Raw genomic sequence first — 17,519 nt, forward strand, 5'->3', positions numbered from 1 at the left:
ACGCCGAGAGAGCTGCCTGCAGAAAAAAAAGAGACACTGCAACACCATTATTCTTTGTGTCCACCATAAAAAAGACAGGCAGTCAGAAACGCTGGGAGCAGGTGCGGCTGGGGAAAGCAGTACAAGAGAGTCGAGGACCAAAATGCAGTTTGATATTAAGCAACTGACTTGCGTGTAAGAAGAAATCATTTTGCCTTTGTAACAGAAAGGTCCTTAATGACTGCCCCAGCTTGAGGGGGAGAGGGGGGCCTCCAGTCGTCTCAGTTCAACATCCCCTCAAGTACCGATGTCTGGGGACCCCCCACCACCACTCCATAGGGGTCCTGGTTCCTGCCCTTCTTTTTTCTTGGGCTTACAAACATTCTGGGGCATCAGGAGCGGATGTCACACAGGATGAGGCCCAGGGGACTGAGCAAGGCCTAGGGACACGTTGGGGCATCAGTCCTCCCAGGGGCTCAGCAGTCGTGAGATTACAGATGGGCTGAGATCCCCACCATCCCCAGGAAAGGGGGCAGCTGGTGGGAATGCTGCATACAGAAGACAGACAGGACAAGGCAGGCTGGGGCGTCTGTGGCATAGTCCCTGACCTCCAAATGATGCCCTTTGTGGCCTCTTCATCAGCTTCTGAGCCACGCGTGAGCCTCTGGCTGCACAGGCTCACCTTCCAGGCCTCTCTCCCCAGGCAGTGCTGCCAGGGGGCAGGTGAGGTCCTTTCTGCTCTCCTCTCCATCCTTCTTCCTGGCTCCAGGGTCTCCAGCTCAAGGGACTCTCTCTGGCCTCAGTCACTACCCCCTTCCTGCTTCTGCAAGTCATAATGTCTTGTTCTGTAGTCTCCTTCCTTTGACTTCCTCCAAAACCCCCTCCTCCCTTCTGGGGCTTTCACAACATACCTGCATTGCCCATTAGACACTGATTCTGAATCAACCCAAAAGCAACCCTCCTTGCCACCAATGAAGGTCCTTAGGTGGTACAAATGGTTTCAGTTGAATCCATCAGGTGATACTGTATAAGAAAGGCCTGGCAATCTGTTGCTCTTAAGATTACAATCAAGAAAAGCCTATGGAGTAGTTCTACTCCGTAGTACATGGGGTTTCCATGAGTCAAAATGGACTCAACGACAATGTGTTTTTGGTTCCTCCAACACACACACACACACACACACACACACACACACACACACTCGCTCTCACATGGTTTCCGACTCATGGCGATTTCATGCATGTCAGAGTACAATTGTGCTCCACAGGGTTTTCAATGGTTGATTTTTCAAAAGTAGATTGCCAGGCCTTTCCTCTGAGGCACATCTGGGTGGACTCGAACCGCCAACCTATTTGGTTAGCAGCTGAGCATGGTGATCATTTGCACCACCCAGGGACTCCTTCCTCCAAGGCAGAAAGGCTTAAACGTCAAACCTTCTAGCGCAGCAAAGGGATGAAAGAAGAGAAGAAAAAAATACAACACTCCCATAGTAAACTCTATGCCGCCACTCCTGATGCCAGGAATAGCTTCATTCTGGTGGCCCGGGGGTCATGAAATTGGACCGGCAGGAAAAGGAATGCAATCCCAGCAGCACGTGTCCTGCAAGGAGACACATTTCACCTGGCCATAATCAGGCAAATACTGTTTATTTCTTTTCAAACTTTACAGTCAACCTATGGACAAAGCACAGAAGACTTCACTCTGGTTACAGAGCAGAACACAGACGTGAACAACAGGGATGACGGAACAGATAAGACACAGGGGGCCTTTAGGTGGGAGGAGGAAGGTAAGAAGGAGAGTGGAGGAAAGGGAGGGAGGGATGGAGGGGAAACGAGATACCCACTAAAGTTAATGGATTCCATACAGAGATCTAGCTAGAGTATAAAGCTGCAAAACTAACCAGATGACGAGCGAAAATATAACTATCCAAAATTAGAAGGGAAAGAAAGGGGTGAGGAAGCACAGACGCACTAAATCCTCATTTTTCATTGATGGGAGTCAACCGACATGAGTAAACCAATATGGAGTCCTTGGGCGGTGCAAACGGTTAACACGCTTGGCTGCTAACTGAAAGGTTGGAGGTTCCGGTTTGCCCAGAGGCACCTTGGAAGAAAGGCCTGGCAATCTACTTCCGGAAAATCAGCCATGGTGCACAACTCTGCTCTGACACACATGGGGTCGCCACGAGTCAGAGTCGACTCTGTAGCTACTGGTTACTGGTTAAAAATGAGGCATGGAGAAATAGTGATTCAAACATGCTATTTGGAGATAAAGAAAACTATCACAAGAATTAAAAACCGAGTCAATTAAATCGCCTACCTTAATTACTTAACGGGTACAGCGCTTCTGCTTGGGGTGATGACAGGTTTTGTAAGTAGGTGGTGATGAAGGTTGCCCAACATTGTGAATGTAATTAGTGCAATTGATGGTACATTCAAAGATAGTTAAAAATGGCAAACTTTATGTTATATGTATTTTACCACAATAAAACTTTAAAAACAACACCTGCTTCTGGGCTAAAGAATGGGACTGAAGGGGCAACCTGGCTTTTAGTTATAAGCTTGCCTGCGCCATTTGATATTTTACCACGGGCATGCATGACTTTGATTTTAAATAAACTTTAAAAAGTGACACCAAAATCCTGGTCAATGCAGCCAGAAATGACCACGTCATCTGCTCGCTACCCAATGCAACCGGTCACTGAGTCGGGGCCCTGGGTGGGAGGCACGAAGCCCAAGGCCTCGCAGGCCAGCTGCTGCCAGGCGGAGAGGGCGAGCCCGGGGGCCTGGCGGTAGCTCCCCGGCCCCAGGCCCGCCCTAGCGCAGCATGTTCCGACAGCGCAGCCGCTCCTCCTCACGCTTCTCCTCCATGCGGTTCTCCAGCACCTGCAGCTCCCTGCGCACGGCCTTCTGCATGGACGGCTCCAGCTCCAGCACTTTCTGGAGGTCCGCCTTGGCCTCCGCCTCATTCCACACCTCCGCGTGCGCCCGCGCCCGCACATAGTAGGCCTTCACCATGCCTGTGGGAAGAATGGGGCGGGACCCACCTGCTCAGCCCCACGGTCAGCCCCACCTGACTGGGACTTAGCAGCTTACCAGACACTTAATCCTGGCAATGATGGGGCAGGCAGAGGTTCCTCAACCTGTCTGTACCTCAGTTTCCTCAGCTGGAAAATGGGATGATAATAGTAATAGTAACTATTTGCCTCTCTTGCATGGACCCTTACGAGGTTCTTAACTAGTCTACATACATAATTTTGTATTCTTTTTCACTGTAGAGGCTCCCCAAATTATATAACCTTCAGGCTCTACCCTTATACCTACTCCATTCACTCAGTATGAGGATTAAATGCGCTAACAAACACAGAGGACGAAATGGCTGGCTCATAGTAAGCCCTCTATACGCATTAGATGTTGCTGCTGTTGCTAATGTTATTCAAGTGCCATCTTCACAAACCTTGTCATATCTGCCACCACCTGTACTCGTATTTATTTAATATTGTTCTCTATTGATTTTCCCCTTTTTTTAAAGGCCTGTTGATGGCTCCACAAAATTAAAAGTTTGGTAATATGTATCTGTCCTAATACACGTGAAAATAAAATACCTCCTAAAATGACCCCAGCTTATCATTCACCTGTGATGCGGGCGCGCGTTTGGGGAAACTCCGCTGGGAGGAGAAAAGGTATGGTGCCTTGAAAGGGTCAGAGGACAAGTGTACGAAGGTCTTTGCAGGGGACTGCGTGGCTCTGGCCAGACACCCACCCTACCCCAGCTCCCGCCCCCACCTGGGTGGTGTCGCAGGATGTCGCTGGTGTGCTCCAGCACCTCGTAGTACTCCTCCTTCTTCAGCAGGCACTGGCAGTAGTTGAGGATCAGGGTGTTGATCATCTTTTCCAGCTTCAGCCACTGCACCTCCCAGGGCTTCTCCTGCCCAGTGGAGAAAGGGCGGCGGTGAGCTGGGGCCACCACCTGCCTCGCACCCCACCCCCACCCCCACCACAGCTGCAGGGCTGCTCCTCCCACTGCAGGCAGCAGCTGCCTGACCCCCCACCCCACCGTGGCCTGTGCGAGGCTGCTCCCCCACCGGCAGCCTCCCGGCCCCGACCTTGGTCTGCAGGTTCCGCAGGCAGACGATGGCTTCCTGGTACTTGGTGGAAGCTTCCTCGAAGCGGCCCAGCTTGAAGAGCCGGTTGCCTTCTCCGTGCAGGATGGGCACCGCCTGCATCTTCTCCACGTTGCTCAGGTTCCAGGTCTCCCTCTGGTACTCACTCGGGGCCTCCACCTGGCCAAGGAGCTGCAGGTCAGCAAGGTAGGGACCTGGGGGCCTGTATCCCCGCAGGGACCGAGAAAGTGAACCCCAGCACTCTGGCTGAAATGAACGCTCCATTCGCCACAGTGAGTTTGGGACAGAATTCGTGCTTGTGAGTCGGATACATATAAACAAAGGGAGGAAGAAATATGGCCTCAGGGCCCCACCCTAAACTAGTGTCTTTGCAAATTAGGGAAGAGCAACTCTTCTTCAAGACTCTTGACTTTCAAAATTCAGAAAACTGTCATGAATACTCATTTTGTTAGAACAAGATACTTTATTGCCATCTGCTGGAAATTTGTCATTATAAAAATCCAAATGTACGATGTCTATAATGTGAACAGGTGAATCCACCGCTCATCTATCAGCTTGTCATACTGTGGTGGCTTGTATGCTGCTGTGATGCTGGAAGCTATTCCACCTGTATGTCAAATACCAGCAGGGTCACCCATGGTGGACAGGGTTCAGCGGAGCTTCCAGACTAAGAAAGACTAGGAAGAAGGACCTGGAGATCTACTTCTAAAAAAACTGGCCAATGAAAACCTTATAAATAGAAGCAGAACACTGTCTGATATAGTGCCAGAAGATGAGCCCCTCAGGTTAGAAGTCACTCAAAATATGACGGGGAAGAGCTGCCTCCTCGTAGCAGAGTGAACCTTAATAACATGGCTGGAGTAAAGCTTTCAAAACTTTCCTTGCTGATGTAGCATGACTCAAAATGAGAAGAAACAGCTGCAAACATCCATTAGTAACTGGAATGTGGAATGTATGAAGTATGTATCTAGGAAAATTGAAAGTTGTCAAAAAAGAAATGAATCACTTGAAGATCGATATCCTAGGCATTAGTGAGCTGAAATGGACTGACATTGGCCATTTTAATCAGACAATCATATGGTCTACTATGCCCGGTGTCTTAGGCTGGGTTCTCTAGAGAAGCAAAACCAACGAAGCATATATATACATAGAGAGAGAAAGAGAGAGATTTATCTCAAGGAAATGGCTCATGCAGTTGTAGAGGCCGACAAGTCCCAAGTCCATAGGTCAGGCATCAGGCTGAAGGCTTCTCCTGACTCATGGAGCTACAGGGGCTGATAAACTAAAGATCAGCAGGCAATATGGCAGGCTGCTGGCTCAAGTCCCAAGAACCAGAGGTCAGACGACGAAGAGCCAGATGCAGGATCCAGAGAGAGTAAAAGTCAGCCAGCTTTGCCAGAGGGTCCATATATATATTGGATGCAGGCCACATCCCTAAGGAAACTCACCTTACAACTGATTGGCTGATCACATCAGATCACATCAGAGAGGTGATTACATTACATCACAAAATGGAGGATGACTACATCATTACATAACTGCCAAATTACATCATTACATAACTGCCAAACAACTGAGAATCAAGGCCCAGAAGCTGACACACAACCTTAACCATCACACCAGGAATGACAAATTGAAGAGGAATGATGTCACATTCATTGTCAAAAAGAACATTGCAAGATCTACCCTGAGGTACAATGCTGTCAGTAACAGGATAATATCCATACATCTACAAGGAAGACCAGTTAACATGACTATTATTCAAATTTACACACTAATGCCAAAGATAAAGAAACTGAAGATTTTTACCAACTTCTGCAGTCTGAACCTGATCAAACATAAACTCAAGATGCATTGCTAATTACTGGTGATTGGAATTCAAAAGCTGGAACAAAGAAGGATCAGTAGTTGGAAAATATGGCCTTGGTGATAGAAACAACGTCAGAGGTCACACGGTAGAATTTTGCAAAAACAACGACCTATTCATTGGAGATACCTTTGTTCAACAACATAAACAGCAACTATACACGTGGACCTCACTACATAGAATACACAGGCGTTAAATTGACTACATCTGTGGAAAGAGACAATGGAAAAGCTCAGTATCATCAGTCAGAATAAGGCCAGGGGCTGACTGAGGAACAGGCCATCAATTGCTCACATGCAAGTTCCAGCTGAAGTTGAAGAAAATTAAAATAAGTCGAAAGCCAAAGTACAAATTTGAGTATATACTACCTGAATATAGAGATCATCTCAAGAATAGATTTGACACATTGAACACTAATGACCGAAGACCCAACAAGTTGTGGGATGACATCAAGGACACCATACATGAAGAAAGCAAAACGACATTAAAAAAAAAAACAGAAAAGAAAGAAAAGATCAAAATGGATGTCAGAGGAGACTCTGAAACTTGCCCTGGAATGTCAAGTAGCAAAAGTGAATGGAAGGAATGATCACATAAAAGAGCCAAACAGAAGACTTGAAAGGGCAGCTCCAGGAGACAGAGTTAAGCATTACAATGACATTTGCAAAGACCTGGAGTTAGAAAACCAAAAAGGAAGAACATGCTTGGCATTTCTCAAGCTGAAAGAACTGAAGAAAAAAATCAAGCCTTGAATTGCAATATTGAAGGATTCTCTGGACAAAATATTGAACAACGCAGGAAACACCAAAAGAAGAAGGAAAGAATACACAGAGTGACTGTACCAAAAAGACCTGGTTGACTTTCAACCATTTCAGGAGGTGCCACATGAGCAAGAACTGATAGTACTGAAGGAAGAAGTCCAAGCCACACTGAAGGTATTTGTGAAAAACAAGGTTCCAGGAATTGACAGAATACCAATTGAGATGTTTCAACAAACAGATGCAGGGCTGGAAGCACTCACTCATCTATGCCAAGAAACTTGGAAGACAGCTACCTGGCCAGCTGACGAGAAGAGATCCATATTTGCGCCCATTCCAAAGAAAGGTGATCCAACAGAATGTGGAAATTATTGAACAATATTATTAATATCATACACAAGTAAAATTTTGTTGAAGATCATTCAAAAATGGTTTTCAGCAATACATCCATAGGGAACTGCCAGGAATTCAAGCCGGATTCAGAAGAGGACGTGGAACAAGCAATAACATTGCTGATGTCACATGGCTCTTGGCTGAAAGCAGAGAATACCAGAAAGATGTTTACCTGTGTTTTATTGACTATGCAAAGGCATTCGACTGTGTGGATCATAACAAATTATGGATAACATTGTGAAGAACGGGAATTCAAGAACACTGAATTGCGCTTATGAGGAACCTGTACATAGATCAAGAGGCAGTCTTTCCAGCAGAACAAGGGCATACTGCACAGTTTAAAATCAGAAATGGTGTGCATCAGGGTTGTATCTTTTCACCATACCTATTCAATCTGTATACTGAGCATATAATCTGAGAAGTTGAAGTATATGAAGAATGTGGCATTAGGGTTGGAGGAAGACTCATTAACAACCTGCGATATGCAGATGACACAACCTTACTTGCTCAAAGAGAAGAGGATTTGAAATACTTACTGATGAAGAGCAAAGACTACAGCCTTCAGTATGGATTACACCTCAACATACAGAAAACAAAAATCCTCACAACTGGACCAATAAGCAACGCCATGATCAACGGAGAAAAGATTGAAGTTGTCAAGTATTTCATTTTACTTGGATCCACAATCAACGCCCATGGAAGCAGCAGTCAAGAAATCAAACAACGTATTGCATTGGGCAAATCTGCTGCAAGACTTCTTTAAAGTGTGAATAAGCAAAGACGTCACTTTGAGGACTAAAGTGCGCCTGACCCAAGCCATGGTATTTTCAATTGCTTCCTATGCATGGGAAAGCTGGACAAAGGATAAGGAAGAATGAAGAAGAGTTGATGCATTTGAACTGTGGTGTTGTCAAAGAACACTGACCACACCATGGGCTGCCAGAAGAATGAACACATCTGTCTTGGAAGAAGTACAGCCAGAATGCTCCTTAGAAGTGAGGATGGAGAGACTTCGTCTCGTGTACTTTGGACATGTTATCAGGAGGGATCAGTCTCTGGAGAAGGACATCATGCTTGGTAAAGGAGAGGGACAGAGAAAAAGAGGAAGACCCTCAATGAGATGGATTGACACAGTGGCTGCAACAATGGGCTCAAACATAGCAACGATTGTGAGGATGGCAACAACAAATAACGTGTGAGCCCCCCCTTAGAGGTGACGCCCTTGCACAGTGCACAGACTGCACAACTGTTCATGCAGGACTTCGCAGGCCCTTTGTTGACACAGTTCTCTTATTCATTGCTATTCACCCGCGTAGCCTTCGGGTTGAGCCTCAGCCTTGGCTGTGAGCTGAGTCTTCATCTGGGCTTGACCCTGGCCCTAACCCTCTTCCCTTCTCCCCTCAGACATGTCCTATCAGTGTCTCAGTGGTCTGAGTAAGAAGGTGTAGGGGGTTCCATGCAGTCTCTCCCATTTCTGGAGAACCAGATCTGAACCCACAAACCACAGGGACCAGGGATAAGGCTATAATTCTAAACTTCTGAAAACAGAAACGGAAATAGATAGCCAATGGAAGTAAAACGCCTCCAAAATGAAAACAAATCCAATTTTTAAAAATTTGTCCCAAACAGAATTTTGCCTTTGAAAAGGCAGAGATATGTTGTCAAATTCCAATTCTCCTATGGTTTATGAACCCTTTCTTATTCTCTAAAGAGGAACTGGCTGATGTTTGGCAGTTGTTGGGGTCAGGGCTCCCCAAGGCGTTCACTATCCCTGGTCCCTCCCTGATGCTGGGACAGGGATGTCCTTCCCCTCCATGCCCCCACCCCACCCCAGGGCCTCACCTGCAGCAGCTCGATCACGAAGGTCAGTGGCTGCGGCTCCTTCTGCAGCTCGTCCAGGTCCTCGTAGCCCAGCGTGTGGTAGGCAAACATGTTCGCCAGCCCGCACGTGTGCACATGCCACTCCGTGGGATCCTTGCCCTCGGCCATCTGCCGCAGGCTCCGGGACAGGATGGGGTAGACACCCGTGTGCTGTGGGCAGAGACAGGGGTGGGCTGTCTGCTCAGAGCAAGGTAACAAAGGGCCCTCCCTGAGCCCTGCAGCAAGAATCCTGCTCCCCCACTACACCTGCCCTATGGCTGTGTCTGCCTATTGCCCCCACATACTCATACCCATAAAAACTGTGTGCTCAGCAAAGTACATCTGTTAAGGCCTTAAATCCTTACAACACCCAACAACGGAGGCACTACTATGATCCCCACTTCACGGATGAGGAAGCTGGAGTCCAGAGAGGTTAAGTAACTTGCTCAGGGTCACACAGCTGGGAAATAGCAGAGCCAGGATTCAAACCTGGCTCCAGAAGCCACACTCTCAACCACGATGCCTCTTGCTCTACCTCTTGTGGCCAACTACGACACATCCCCTAAGGAGACTAAACTTTACAAAGCCAATGACTCGCAGGGAGGGCTGTGTGGAACAGTGGAAGGAGAAGGACTCTGGGGTCTGAGAGGCCAGCTCAGCATGCTGACAGTGCCTCTGCTTAGCCATGAACCCCTGTCCCCTTAGTTGCACCTGCCTGGTAGTAGGGCTGCTATAAGGATTCAAGGAGATGGTGCAGACATAGGTCTAGCCCAGCACAGCCTCATCCGGCCACTGGGCACTGTGGTTGCCACCATCAAGGTGAAGGAGGACTGGGAATATCAGCTGTGTGGCCTCAGGCAAGGCCCGCACCCCATGGACCTCAGCTTCCCCATCTGTGAATTGGGAAGCCCCCAGGTCTCTGAGAGCCCTCTCCTTGGGCCTGGTTCCCCCAGCTGCCCCCTCAGACTCCCACACAGTAGTGGGAAAATGAAGGGCAGAAAGGGATTCAGAGTTGTCCCAAAGTCACCGGCGGGGAGAGGAAACGTAGCCCCCTCCTCGCTGCCACCACCCAGGATTAGCCGGAAATGCCCTTCTCTGTCTTTGAGGAAGAGATGGCCAGATGGCAGTTGAGCCCGGTTGGGATTAAAGTTGGAGTAAGGGAGGGATCAGCTTGTCTCCTGTCCCTGACACAGCAGCCCCGGCTATGCATCCCCCGCCCCTTCCACCCCGCCTCAGCAAGTCCACTGTGAGCTCTGGGATCAGGACACTGTGTGTGTTTACCCTTAGAGCCTCTGCCCCCCGCCACCCTGTGACAAAGGCCCTACCCACTGTCTAGGCCTGTCCCACCCTGGCATCAGCAAGGCCCCTTGTCAGCACAGAGTGGGCTGTGAGATTCCGCAAGGAGTGGGGAGGAATTCCAGGAAGGAGGACAAAGGCGGAGAAGGAACAGAGCTCCAAAGTCTCAAACCTGGCCCTCGGAGGGAGGGAGGAATGTGTGAATCTGGGCCTGCTCTGGAGGCCCAGCTTTTGGGCTGCAGGCTAAGGAGGGCAGCCACAGTCACCCAGGGGCCTCCGTGCAGCTGGCCTCTAGCCCTTCGAAACTGCTCAGCCCGGGGGTTCTGACTGGGGCCGAGGACCCCAGGATTGTGGCCTTCTGTGGGGCCTCAAGGCCAGAGCCTGGGCTGTCTAAGGGGCTAGATCTACACTGGAGGTTGCAAACCTGGGTGCTATAGGCCATATTCAACTCATACACTGTGGGTGTGTTTTTTGATGGTTCTTTTTTTATTAGTTGCCAACAGTTAAACATGGAGGGGGCTCACGTGCTCATGCAGGTTGCTGGCTTGTCTTAAAATTCAGAAGATCCAGCCAAACGGGGCCTGCCTCCTCGTGGCAACCATGAGTGGGAGCTCAGTAGCACGACCCTATCTGGATGGGGCAGCGGCTCTCCAGTTCACCAGGGTTCCTGGCCCCTTATGGACTCTGAGTTTGCAACTCCTGGCCTTGTAAGACTGGGCACCAGCAAAAATCCCACAGAGAGACCAGTTCTGGGGGACAGAGAGGAATGTACTTCAGGGAAGAAGCACCCGGAGCCCTAGAATGACTCTACCCTGCCCCCAGCTTAGGGGAAAGGGAGGGAGCAAGGAAGACCCCTACCCCTGCAGAGACCAAAACTTCAAGTTAATGCAGTGAGGACTGTCCAGGCAGAGGGCTCTGCAGGGAATGAGGAGCAGCAACGGCTGGGGAAAGCCAGGCCCTCCTAAGTCCTGCATCAAATAGAGATGATTTTCCCACTGATTGCTCAGTCTTTCAAAACTGAAGAGGCTAACTAAATGAAACATGCCAAGCCTTTTCACTTCCTGGGTTTTGCACATGCAATTTCCTCTGCCTGGATGTCAGTCCTCTCCCCTACTTCTTGGCCTGGTGAACTCCTATTCATCCTTCAAAACCCTGCTCAATGTCTTCTTCTTAAAGAAGTCCCCCCTAATGTCCTATAGCAATTAGCTGGTCCTCTTTTGTGGGCCCAAAGTACTTTGCCCTCACTTATTTATGTCATGGTACTGGCTGCCCTGCATTGTAATTGTTTACATGTCTGCTGCTCCTCCAGTGTTTAAGTTCCTCGAGGGTGGGGACTTTTGTTTAATTTCCAACACCCAGTTTAGGTCTAATCAGGTGCCCACTGATGTTTCCCAATCAAATGGATGGAGAGAGAGATGGATGGATGATGGGTGGGTGGGTGGATGGATGGATGGATGGATCAGTAGATAGATAGACAGATAGATAAATAAATGGATGCTTAGTAATAGATTAGGGTTACGAATGAATGTTGAGTAAAGGGAGGATGGATGGACAGGTAGATAGATAAAAAAGTGGACGTGTAGATGGATAAATCACTCTGGAAGGTGTGTGTATGTATGTGTGTGTGTCATGCAATCATGTGGGCTATGGGCTGTGGGCTGGGAAATGTGGGCGCTTTTGGAAAAACCAAATGCCCCCACAGTATAAAAGTTACCAGGCCGTGAGATGGGCCGTGAACCCGTGTGCATACTGATGTAGTCAAACGAACACAGAGACCACAAGGAACAAAGAGCCATGCCCACATTACAGGAGCAACAACAGCTTGTGGTTTTGCAAATGACAAATCAATCAACCAGTCAAGAATTTACTGACAGCCTTCTATGCACTCTGCTCTCCTGTGTTGGCAAATATGCATCCTATGGAGAGGGTGCTTGTTGGCAACCAAGCCTCGTCTAACATATGGCCTAAATTACAGGTACATATGGGTGTAAATCAGCCACTGAAAACCCTACAGAGCACAGTTCTGCTCTGACACACATGGGGTCGCAATGAGTCGGAATCAACAGCAATTTTTTTTTATAGGTGTAAAAAGTACAGGAGCTCCTGACTATCAGCAAAGTCGATGTATATATAATTTTAAACTAACTGAACTCACAAAGAAACCAATCTGCTGAAATCTTGACTTGATAAAAATAAAACATTTTTTTTAAAAAATTAAAACATCTGGATGAAGAATAACACAGAGACTAGAACAAAGAAAAAATGTTCAACTAATATTTGCTAAGTGAAAGAAGTGAATAACCATGTGTTGGATGGGATCACCTACTGGTAGAGCACAGTATTGCAGCCTGGCTCTACTACACATTGTAAAGGCAAAACATGTACTGGATAAGGAGAAAGGGGGCTGGAGATCCCACCCAGATCCTGCCCCTTAACTCAGTAGACTAGTGCAAGTTACTTTCCCTCTCTGAGCCGTAAGTTTTCTCAGTGGTAAAATGAGGGAGTTGGTCTCTAAGATTCTTCTAGCTCAAAATAAAAGCACCCACTTTCCAGTTGCCCTGCACTATGATTTGCCCTCATATACCTTATGTCATGTAATCCCCACAATAACCTCTTAACATAGAGTTTTACTGATTTACAGATGTAGAAATTGAGTGCCAGAGGGGAGAACAAACTTCTCCAGACTCACATAGCTAACAAATGACAGAGCAGAGTTCAGATTCAGATCTATCTCTCTCCCAAATTGCTCTCTCAAAAGGTCAGTGGCACCTGAGGAAATAATGTATCTGGGCATCCCCCATCAATGGCTGCTAAAACCACAAGGTATAAGTTGAGACAGAGCTTTATAATGGATGGGCCAGGCTGTCAACACCTAAACTCACCCATCAATCTTAATATCACAATAAGAAAGCCAGCAGACACAGGTGCCTCCCAGTGGAAAGAACGCAGCATCATCCATGACACATTTTTGCAAAGAACTGGAATCTTATCAAGCCTCTCTAAACCAAACTTCCAATTTGTAAGAAATAAGGGGAACAGAGGAACATATTAGACAATTCTATAACAAAGCAATCAGTAAAATCAGAATGAGAGAACTTCTGTAGGACAAATGACCCTGTTTCTTCAACAACACCATGTCGAGAAAAAAAAGGGGAGGAAGGGAGAATCCATAAACAAAAAGACACTTGAGAGTCATAGCAACAAAGTGCTATGCATGGACTGAACTTGAACAAACCAATGATAAAGAGTAAATTAAGAGACAATCAGAGAAATATGAACAATGACTGACTATTAGATGGCATGAAGGAATTATTTTGGGATTTTAAAAAGGTGCAATAAAGATATTGTGGTTATGTTTTTTAAAATATTTTTATATTTTAGTATCTACAGATGAAATGACATGTCTGGAATTTGCTTTAACCATGTGAGAAGTGAGAGAAGAAGTAGGTGACAGCTAGATGCAGCAGGACTGGCCATAGGTTGATGGTGGCTGGAGTTGGGTAATGAGTACTTGGAGGTTCATTATACTTTGTGTCTACTTTGGTATATGTTTGAAATTTTCCATAATAAAATGTTTAAAGGTTAGTGAGTTTTGCTATTTCTATCTGGGCCACAGAGCCAGGAGGCTCACCTATGAGAGTGATTTATAAGAGGGCCATAAATACAAAAAAATTTTTTTGCAGGGTTGGTAGGGATGAGGAGGAGAGTGGAAAAGTAACCAACAGCCAAAATCTCCAGGATCTGATGTTGTTGTTGCTGTTAACTGCTGTAGAGTTGGCCCCCAACTCATGGGGACCCCATGAACAAGAAAAAGAGAAACACTGCTTGGTCCTGTGCCATCCCCATGATCAGCCGGGATTGCACTGCTGTGATCCATAGGATTTGCACTCGCTGATTTTTGGAAGTAGATCCCCAAGCTTTTCCTCCTGGTCTGTCTTAGTCTGGAAGCTCTGCTGAAACCTGTTCAACATCACAGCAACATGCAAACCAAGACGGACGGGTGGGTGGAAGCTGCGAATGAGGTGCACTGGCCAGAAACTGAACGCGGGTCTCCCGTGTGGAAGGCAAGAAGTCTACCACTGGACCACCACGGCTCCCTCTAGGATCTAAGACCACTGTACAAAGAGGGAGGACTGTGAAGTGGGCGGGCCCACTCCTAAGGAACATGGCACTGCTCCCAAATCTCACCAGGGAGGACGGCACCGCTTGTCATTTCATGGGGCTGCGCTTTCTGACGCGCCCATCTTCACAGTTTCAACAGCTGGGATTGAGGACCTCGGGTTTGTCCTGCGGAGTTTTGTTTTACCCACAGCTTTCCTGAAACAGCAACCCTGCAAAGTGAGTGGGCCCCTAGAAGGCAGACCCGGGGAGGGGCTGACGCAGCCTACTTACAATGGTATCGCACCAGAACTCGGCCACCTCGCCGACCCGCATGGACGTCAGCAGGATCTCCCAGACCTCCAGCTTGAACATGTTCCCAATGATAATGTGCATGGGCTGGCCCACCTGCTTGCTGTCGTCTATCACCGTCCGCTCCTCGTCACATTTTGTGGTGCGGAAGTGAAAGGTCACCTGGTCACCAAGTGAAAGGTCACCTGTTCTAAACACATCTCCCAGGGTCCAGCAGGAGCCAGCCCCATGTCACAGGCCCCCAGGGCTGTCCTCAGGGTCAGCTCCCCCAGCCCCAGTCACATGCCTTGACCCCTAGACCATCCCCACCCTGCTTGCCCCCCACCCCCCAGACGAGGAGCCCACTCCCTCCTAAAGGACCCCACTGCCACCCTTGACAGTTCTGAACGTCAGGAACTCGTTCCTTAAACAAGTCCTAGTTCTGAGGCCACAGCCTCTGTCAGTCCAGGGAAGCCCACAGAGATTTGTGAACAAACTCCCTGACCCCTGAGGGGGCTTCCTTCTCTAGAAATTTCCCAGAGGCCCCTCCCCTCACCCCACACTAAGGTTTAATCTGAAAAGTACCAAGAATGGCCGCGAGTGGGCACCAACTCAGAGCTCCCCAGTTGCCCAGTGTGGGTCATTCCGGGAGGGGCCTGCCTGGCTGATTTTTGGCAAAACTGAGAGGCTGTTTGTGGCTCCATGCCGCATGACTGGGTCAGGCCTCTCGGTGGGGATGTGGGGGGTGGGGGGGTGTCTGGTCCGGGAGAGCCTGGCCCCGCCCCCTCAGAGGGGCCGGCGCGCTTACTCGGGATCCAGTGATGAAGTTTGGGAGGTCCCCTGTGCCCCCGTGCAGAATGGTCTTCTTTATCCCCTCCACGTTCAAGAGCAGTGCCGTGTCCATGGCTCCTGAGGCAGGGAGAAGTCCTCGTCCAGCCGCTAGCGGGGATAATTTCCCCCAGGGCTTCTCAGCCGGCTGAGACCGGTGGGGATTTGCCCTGTAGGTTGAGTGCTTGTAGGGGGGAGTGGGGGTAAGGTGGCGCCGGCTGCCCAAGCCGGCCAGAGCTGCTTCTCAGGGCAGCCTGGCCTTCTGTGCCCTCCCCGGTATGAAGGGAGGGGCCCCGCCTGACGCCTTCCGTGAGACTTTGTCCCACCCCAGGAAGCAAGGAGGTCAGCAGGGCTGTGTTGAAAGAGTGAAGGGAAAGGAGAGCCAGGGAGGAGAGAGACCCGGAGACCACTAAGGGGGAAACGAGGGGAGGGCTGCAGGCCCTCTGCCCTGCTTGGGCCTGGGAGCTGACCTTGAGCCCAGACTCTCAGTCCCTTTGGACCCCAGGCCAGGGCTCTGCTGTCTTTGCGGTCCCAGCCATCCCCCTTTCCTTCTTTCCTCCTCCTGCGTCCCCAAAACCTGCCCACAGGAGGCTGTGGAAGAGGGGTACGTTTCTGGCTTGGTTGGGTATTAAGACAGGGAACAAGAGGGGGCGGGCAGGATTGGGGAAAGTTGAGGAGCCCTCCCGAGCCCCACTCGTGCCTCCCCCACAAGGTCTGGCCGTGGGCAGTGGGGCAATCCCCTCCTCTTGGGGCAGGCCTTAATCCTGGGCCGTGGGACCTAGACCCAGATAATCTCGGGGCTTCAGGGACCGCCCCGCCCCCGCTCAGGTCTAAAGGTGAAGAGCAGTATGAAGACTTGGTGTTTGGCGCCACCTTGTGGCTGTCACATGTTCTTATGCTTCTGCTCCCCAGAGTCCTGAGGGTGATGGAGAATTACTGAACGCCACAAAAGCCATTCATTCTCTTTTTTTGTGGGAGATGAGACACAGATCCCTGCTGTGGGGGAGAGGCAAGAACATTAGACTAGAAGTCAGACAGATCTGAGTTCAAAGAGCTGACCCCACCTCTTATCACTGACCTGTAGCCTTGGGTGTCTCCCATCCTCTCTAACTCATTTTCCCGTTTGTGAGATGTGCAAATTGACCTCTCCTACCTATGAGTCGGAATCAACTTGACGGCAATGGGTTTGGTTTTTTGATTTACCTCCCTTTCTGGAAATTTGGGAGACCTCTCTGGGGCAGACAGTGAGACCCTAAAACCCAGCACCCCTAAAACTGTTGACATAGAGTCATTGACATAGAGGAGGCCAAGCCTGGGCCAACTAGTTTGGGTTCACTGGCCTGGACTGGGTCAGCCAAACCAGGCCCCCTCCAGGAAGCCCTCCAGGAGTTCTCAGACCCCTGTGGGCCCAGTCTCCATCCCTCTGTGGGAACTGGGGATAAGGGTGGAGGGTGTAGAGACCCTCCCCTGCGCTGTTCCACATAGCAACCTAAAGAGGTCTGTACGCACAGCAGGTAAAATGAATACACGGATGATTAAAGGACAAAGACCACTAAAAGTCAGGATGGGGCTACCTCCAGCAGAGAGGGGGAACACACAGCAGGCAGAAGGGAGCTGCTTCTGGGAGCCTGGAAAAGTTCTATTTCTTGACCTGGGTGATGGTTACATGGATGTTTGCTTTCCTGGTACTCATTATACTATACTTTTAGGAGCCCTGGTGGCACAGTGATTAAGCACTCGCTGCTAACCAGAAGGTTGGCGGTTTGAACCCACCAGCTACTCGGAAGGACAAAGATGTGGCAGTCTGCTTACGTAAAGATTACAGCTTTGGAAACCCTATGGGGCAGTTCTACTCTGCCCTGTAGAGTCGCTGTGAGCTGGAATCAACTCAACGGCAGTGCAATTAGTTGTTGTTTTTGGTACTATACTTTATGCTTTATGTCTTTTTCTGTGAGTAATATAATTCACAATAGGAGAAAGGGGTCTAATCGTGTCTCCCGCTGCTTAAAACTCTCCCGCTGCTAAT

The 17,519-nt window shown here is 49.0% G+C and overlaps 1 protein-coding gene across 1 annotated transcript; it reads right to left on the minus strand.

Moving 5' to 3' along the window:
• Positions 1–2,753: 2,753 nt before the first annotated feature.
• On the minus strand, positions 2,754–15,586 carry AIPL1 (aryl hydrocarbon receptor interacting protein like 1). Its single transcript, XM_004376109.3, has 6 exons — positions 15,474–15,586; positions 14,669–14,848; positions 8,963–9,151; positions 4,085–4,261; positions 3,765–3,906; positions 2,754–2,998 (listed from the first exon to the last, which is right to left on the minus strand). The coding sequence occupies exons 1-6, from the start codon at positions 15,567–15,569 to the stop codon at positions 2,796–2,798; spliced, it is 987 nt and encodes a 328-aa protein (XP_004376166.1). The 5' UTR covers positions 15,570–15,586; the 3' UTR covers positions 2,754–2,795.
• Positions 15,587–17,519: the final 1,933 nt, after the last annotated feature.

This window comes from Trichechus manatus, unplaced genomic scaffold, assembly GCF_000243295.1.
Source record: "Trichechus manatus latirostris isolate Lorelei unplaced genomic scaffold, TriManLat1.0 scaffold00040, whole genome shotgun sequence".
Taxonomy (NCBI): Eukaryota; Metazoa; Chordata; class Mammalia; order Sirenia; family Trichechidae; genus Trichechus; species Trichechus manatus.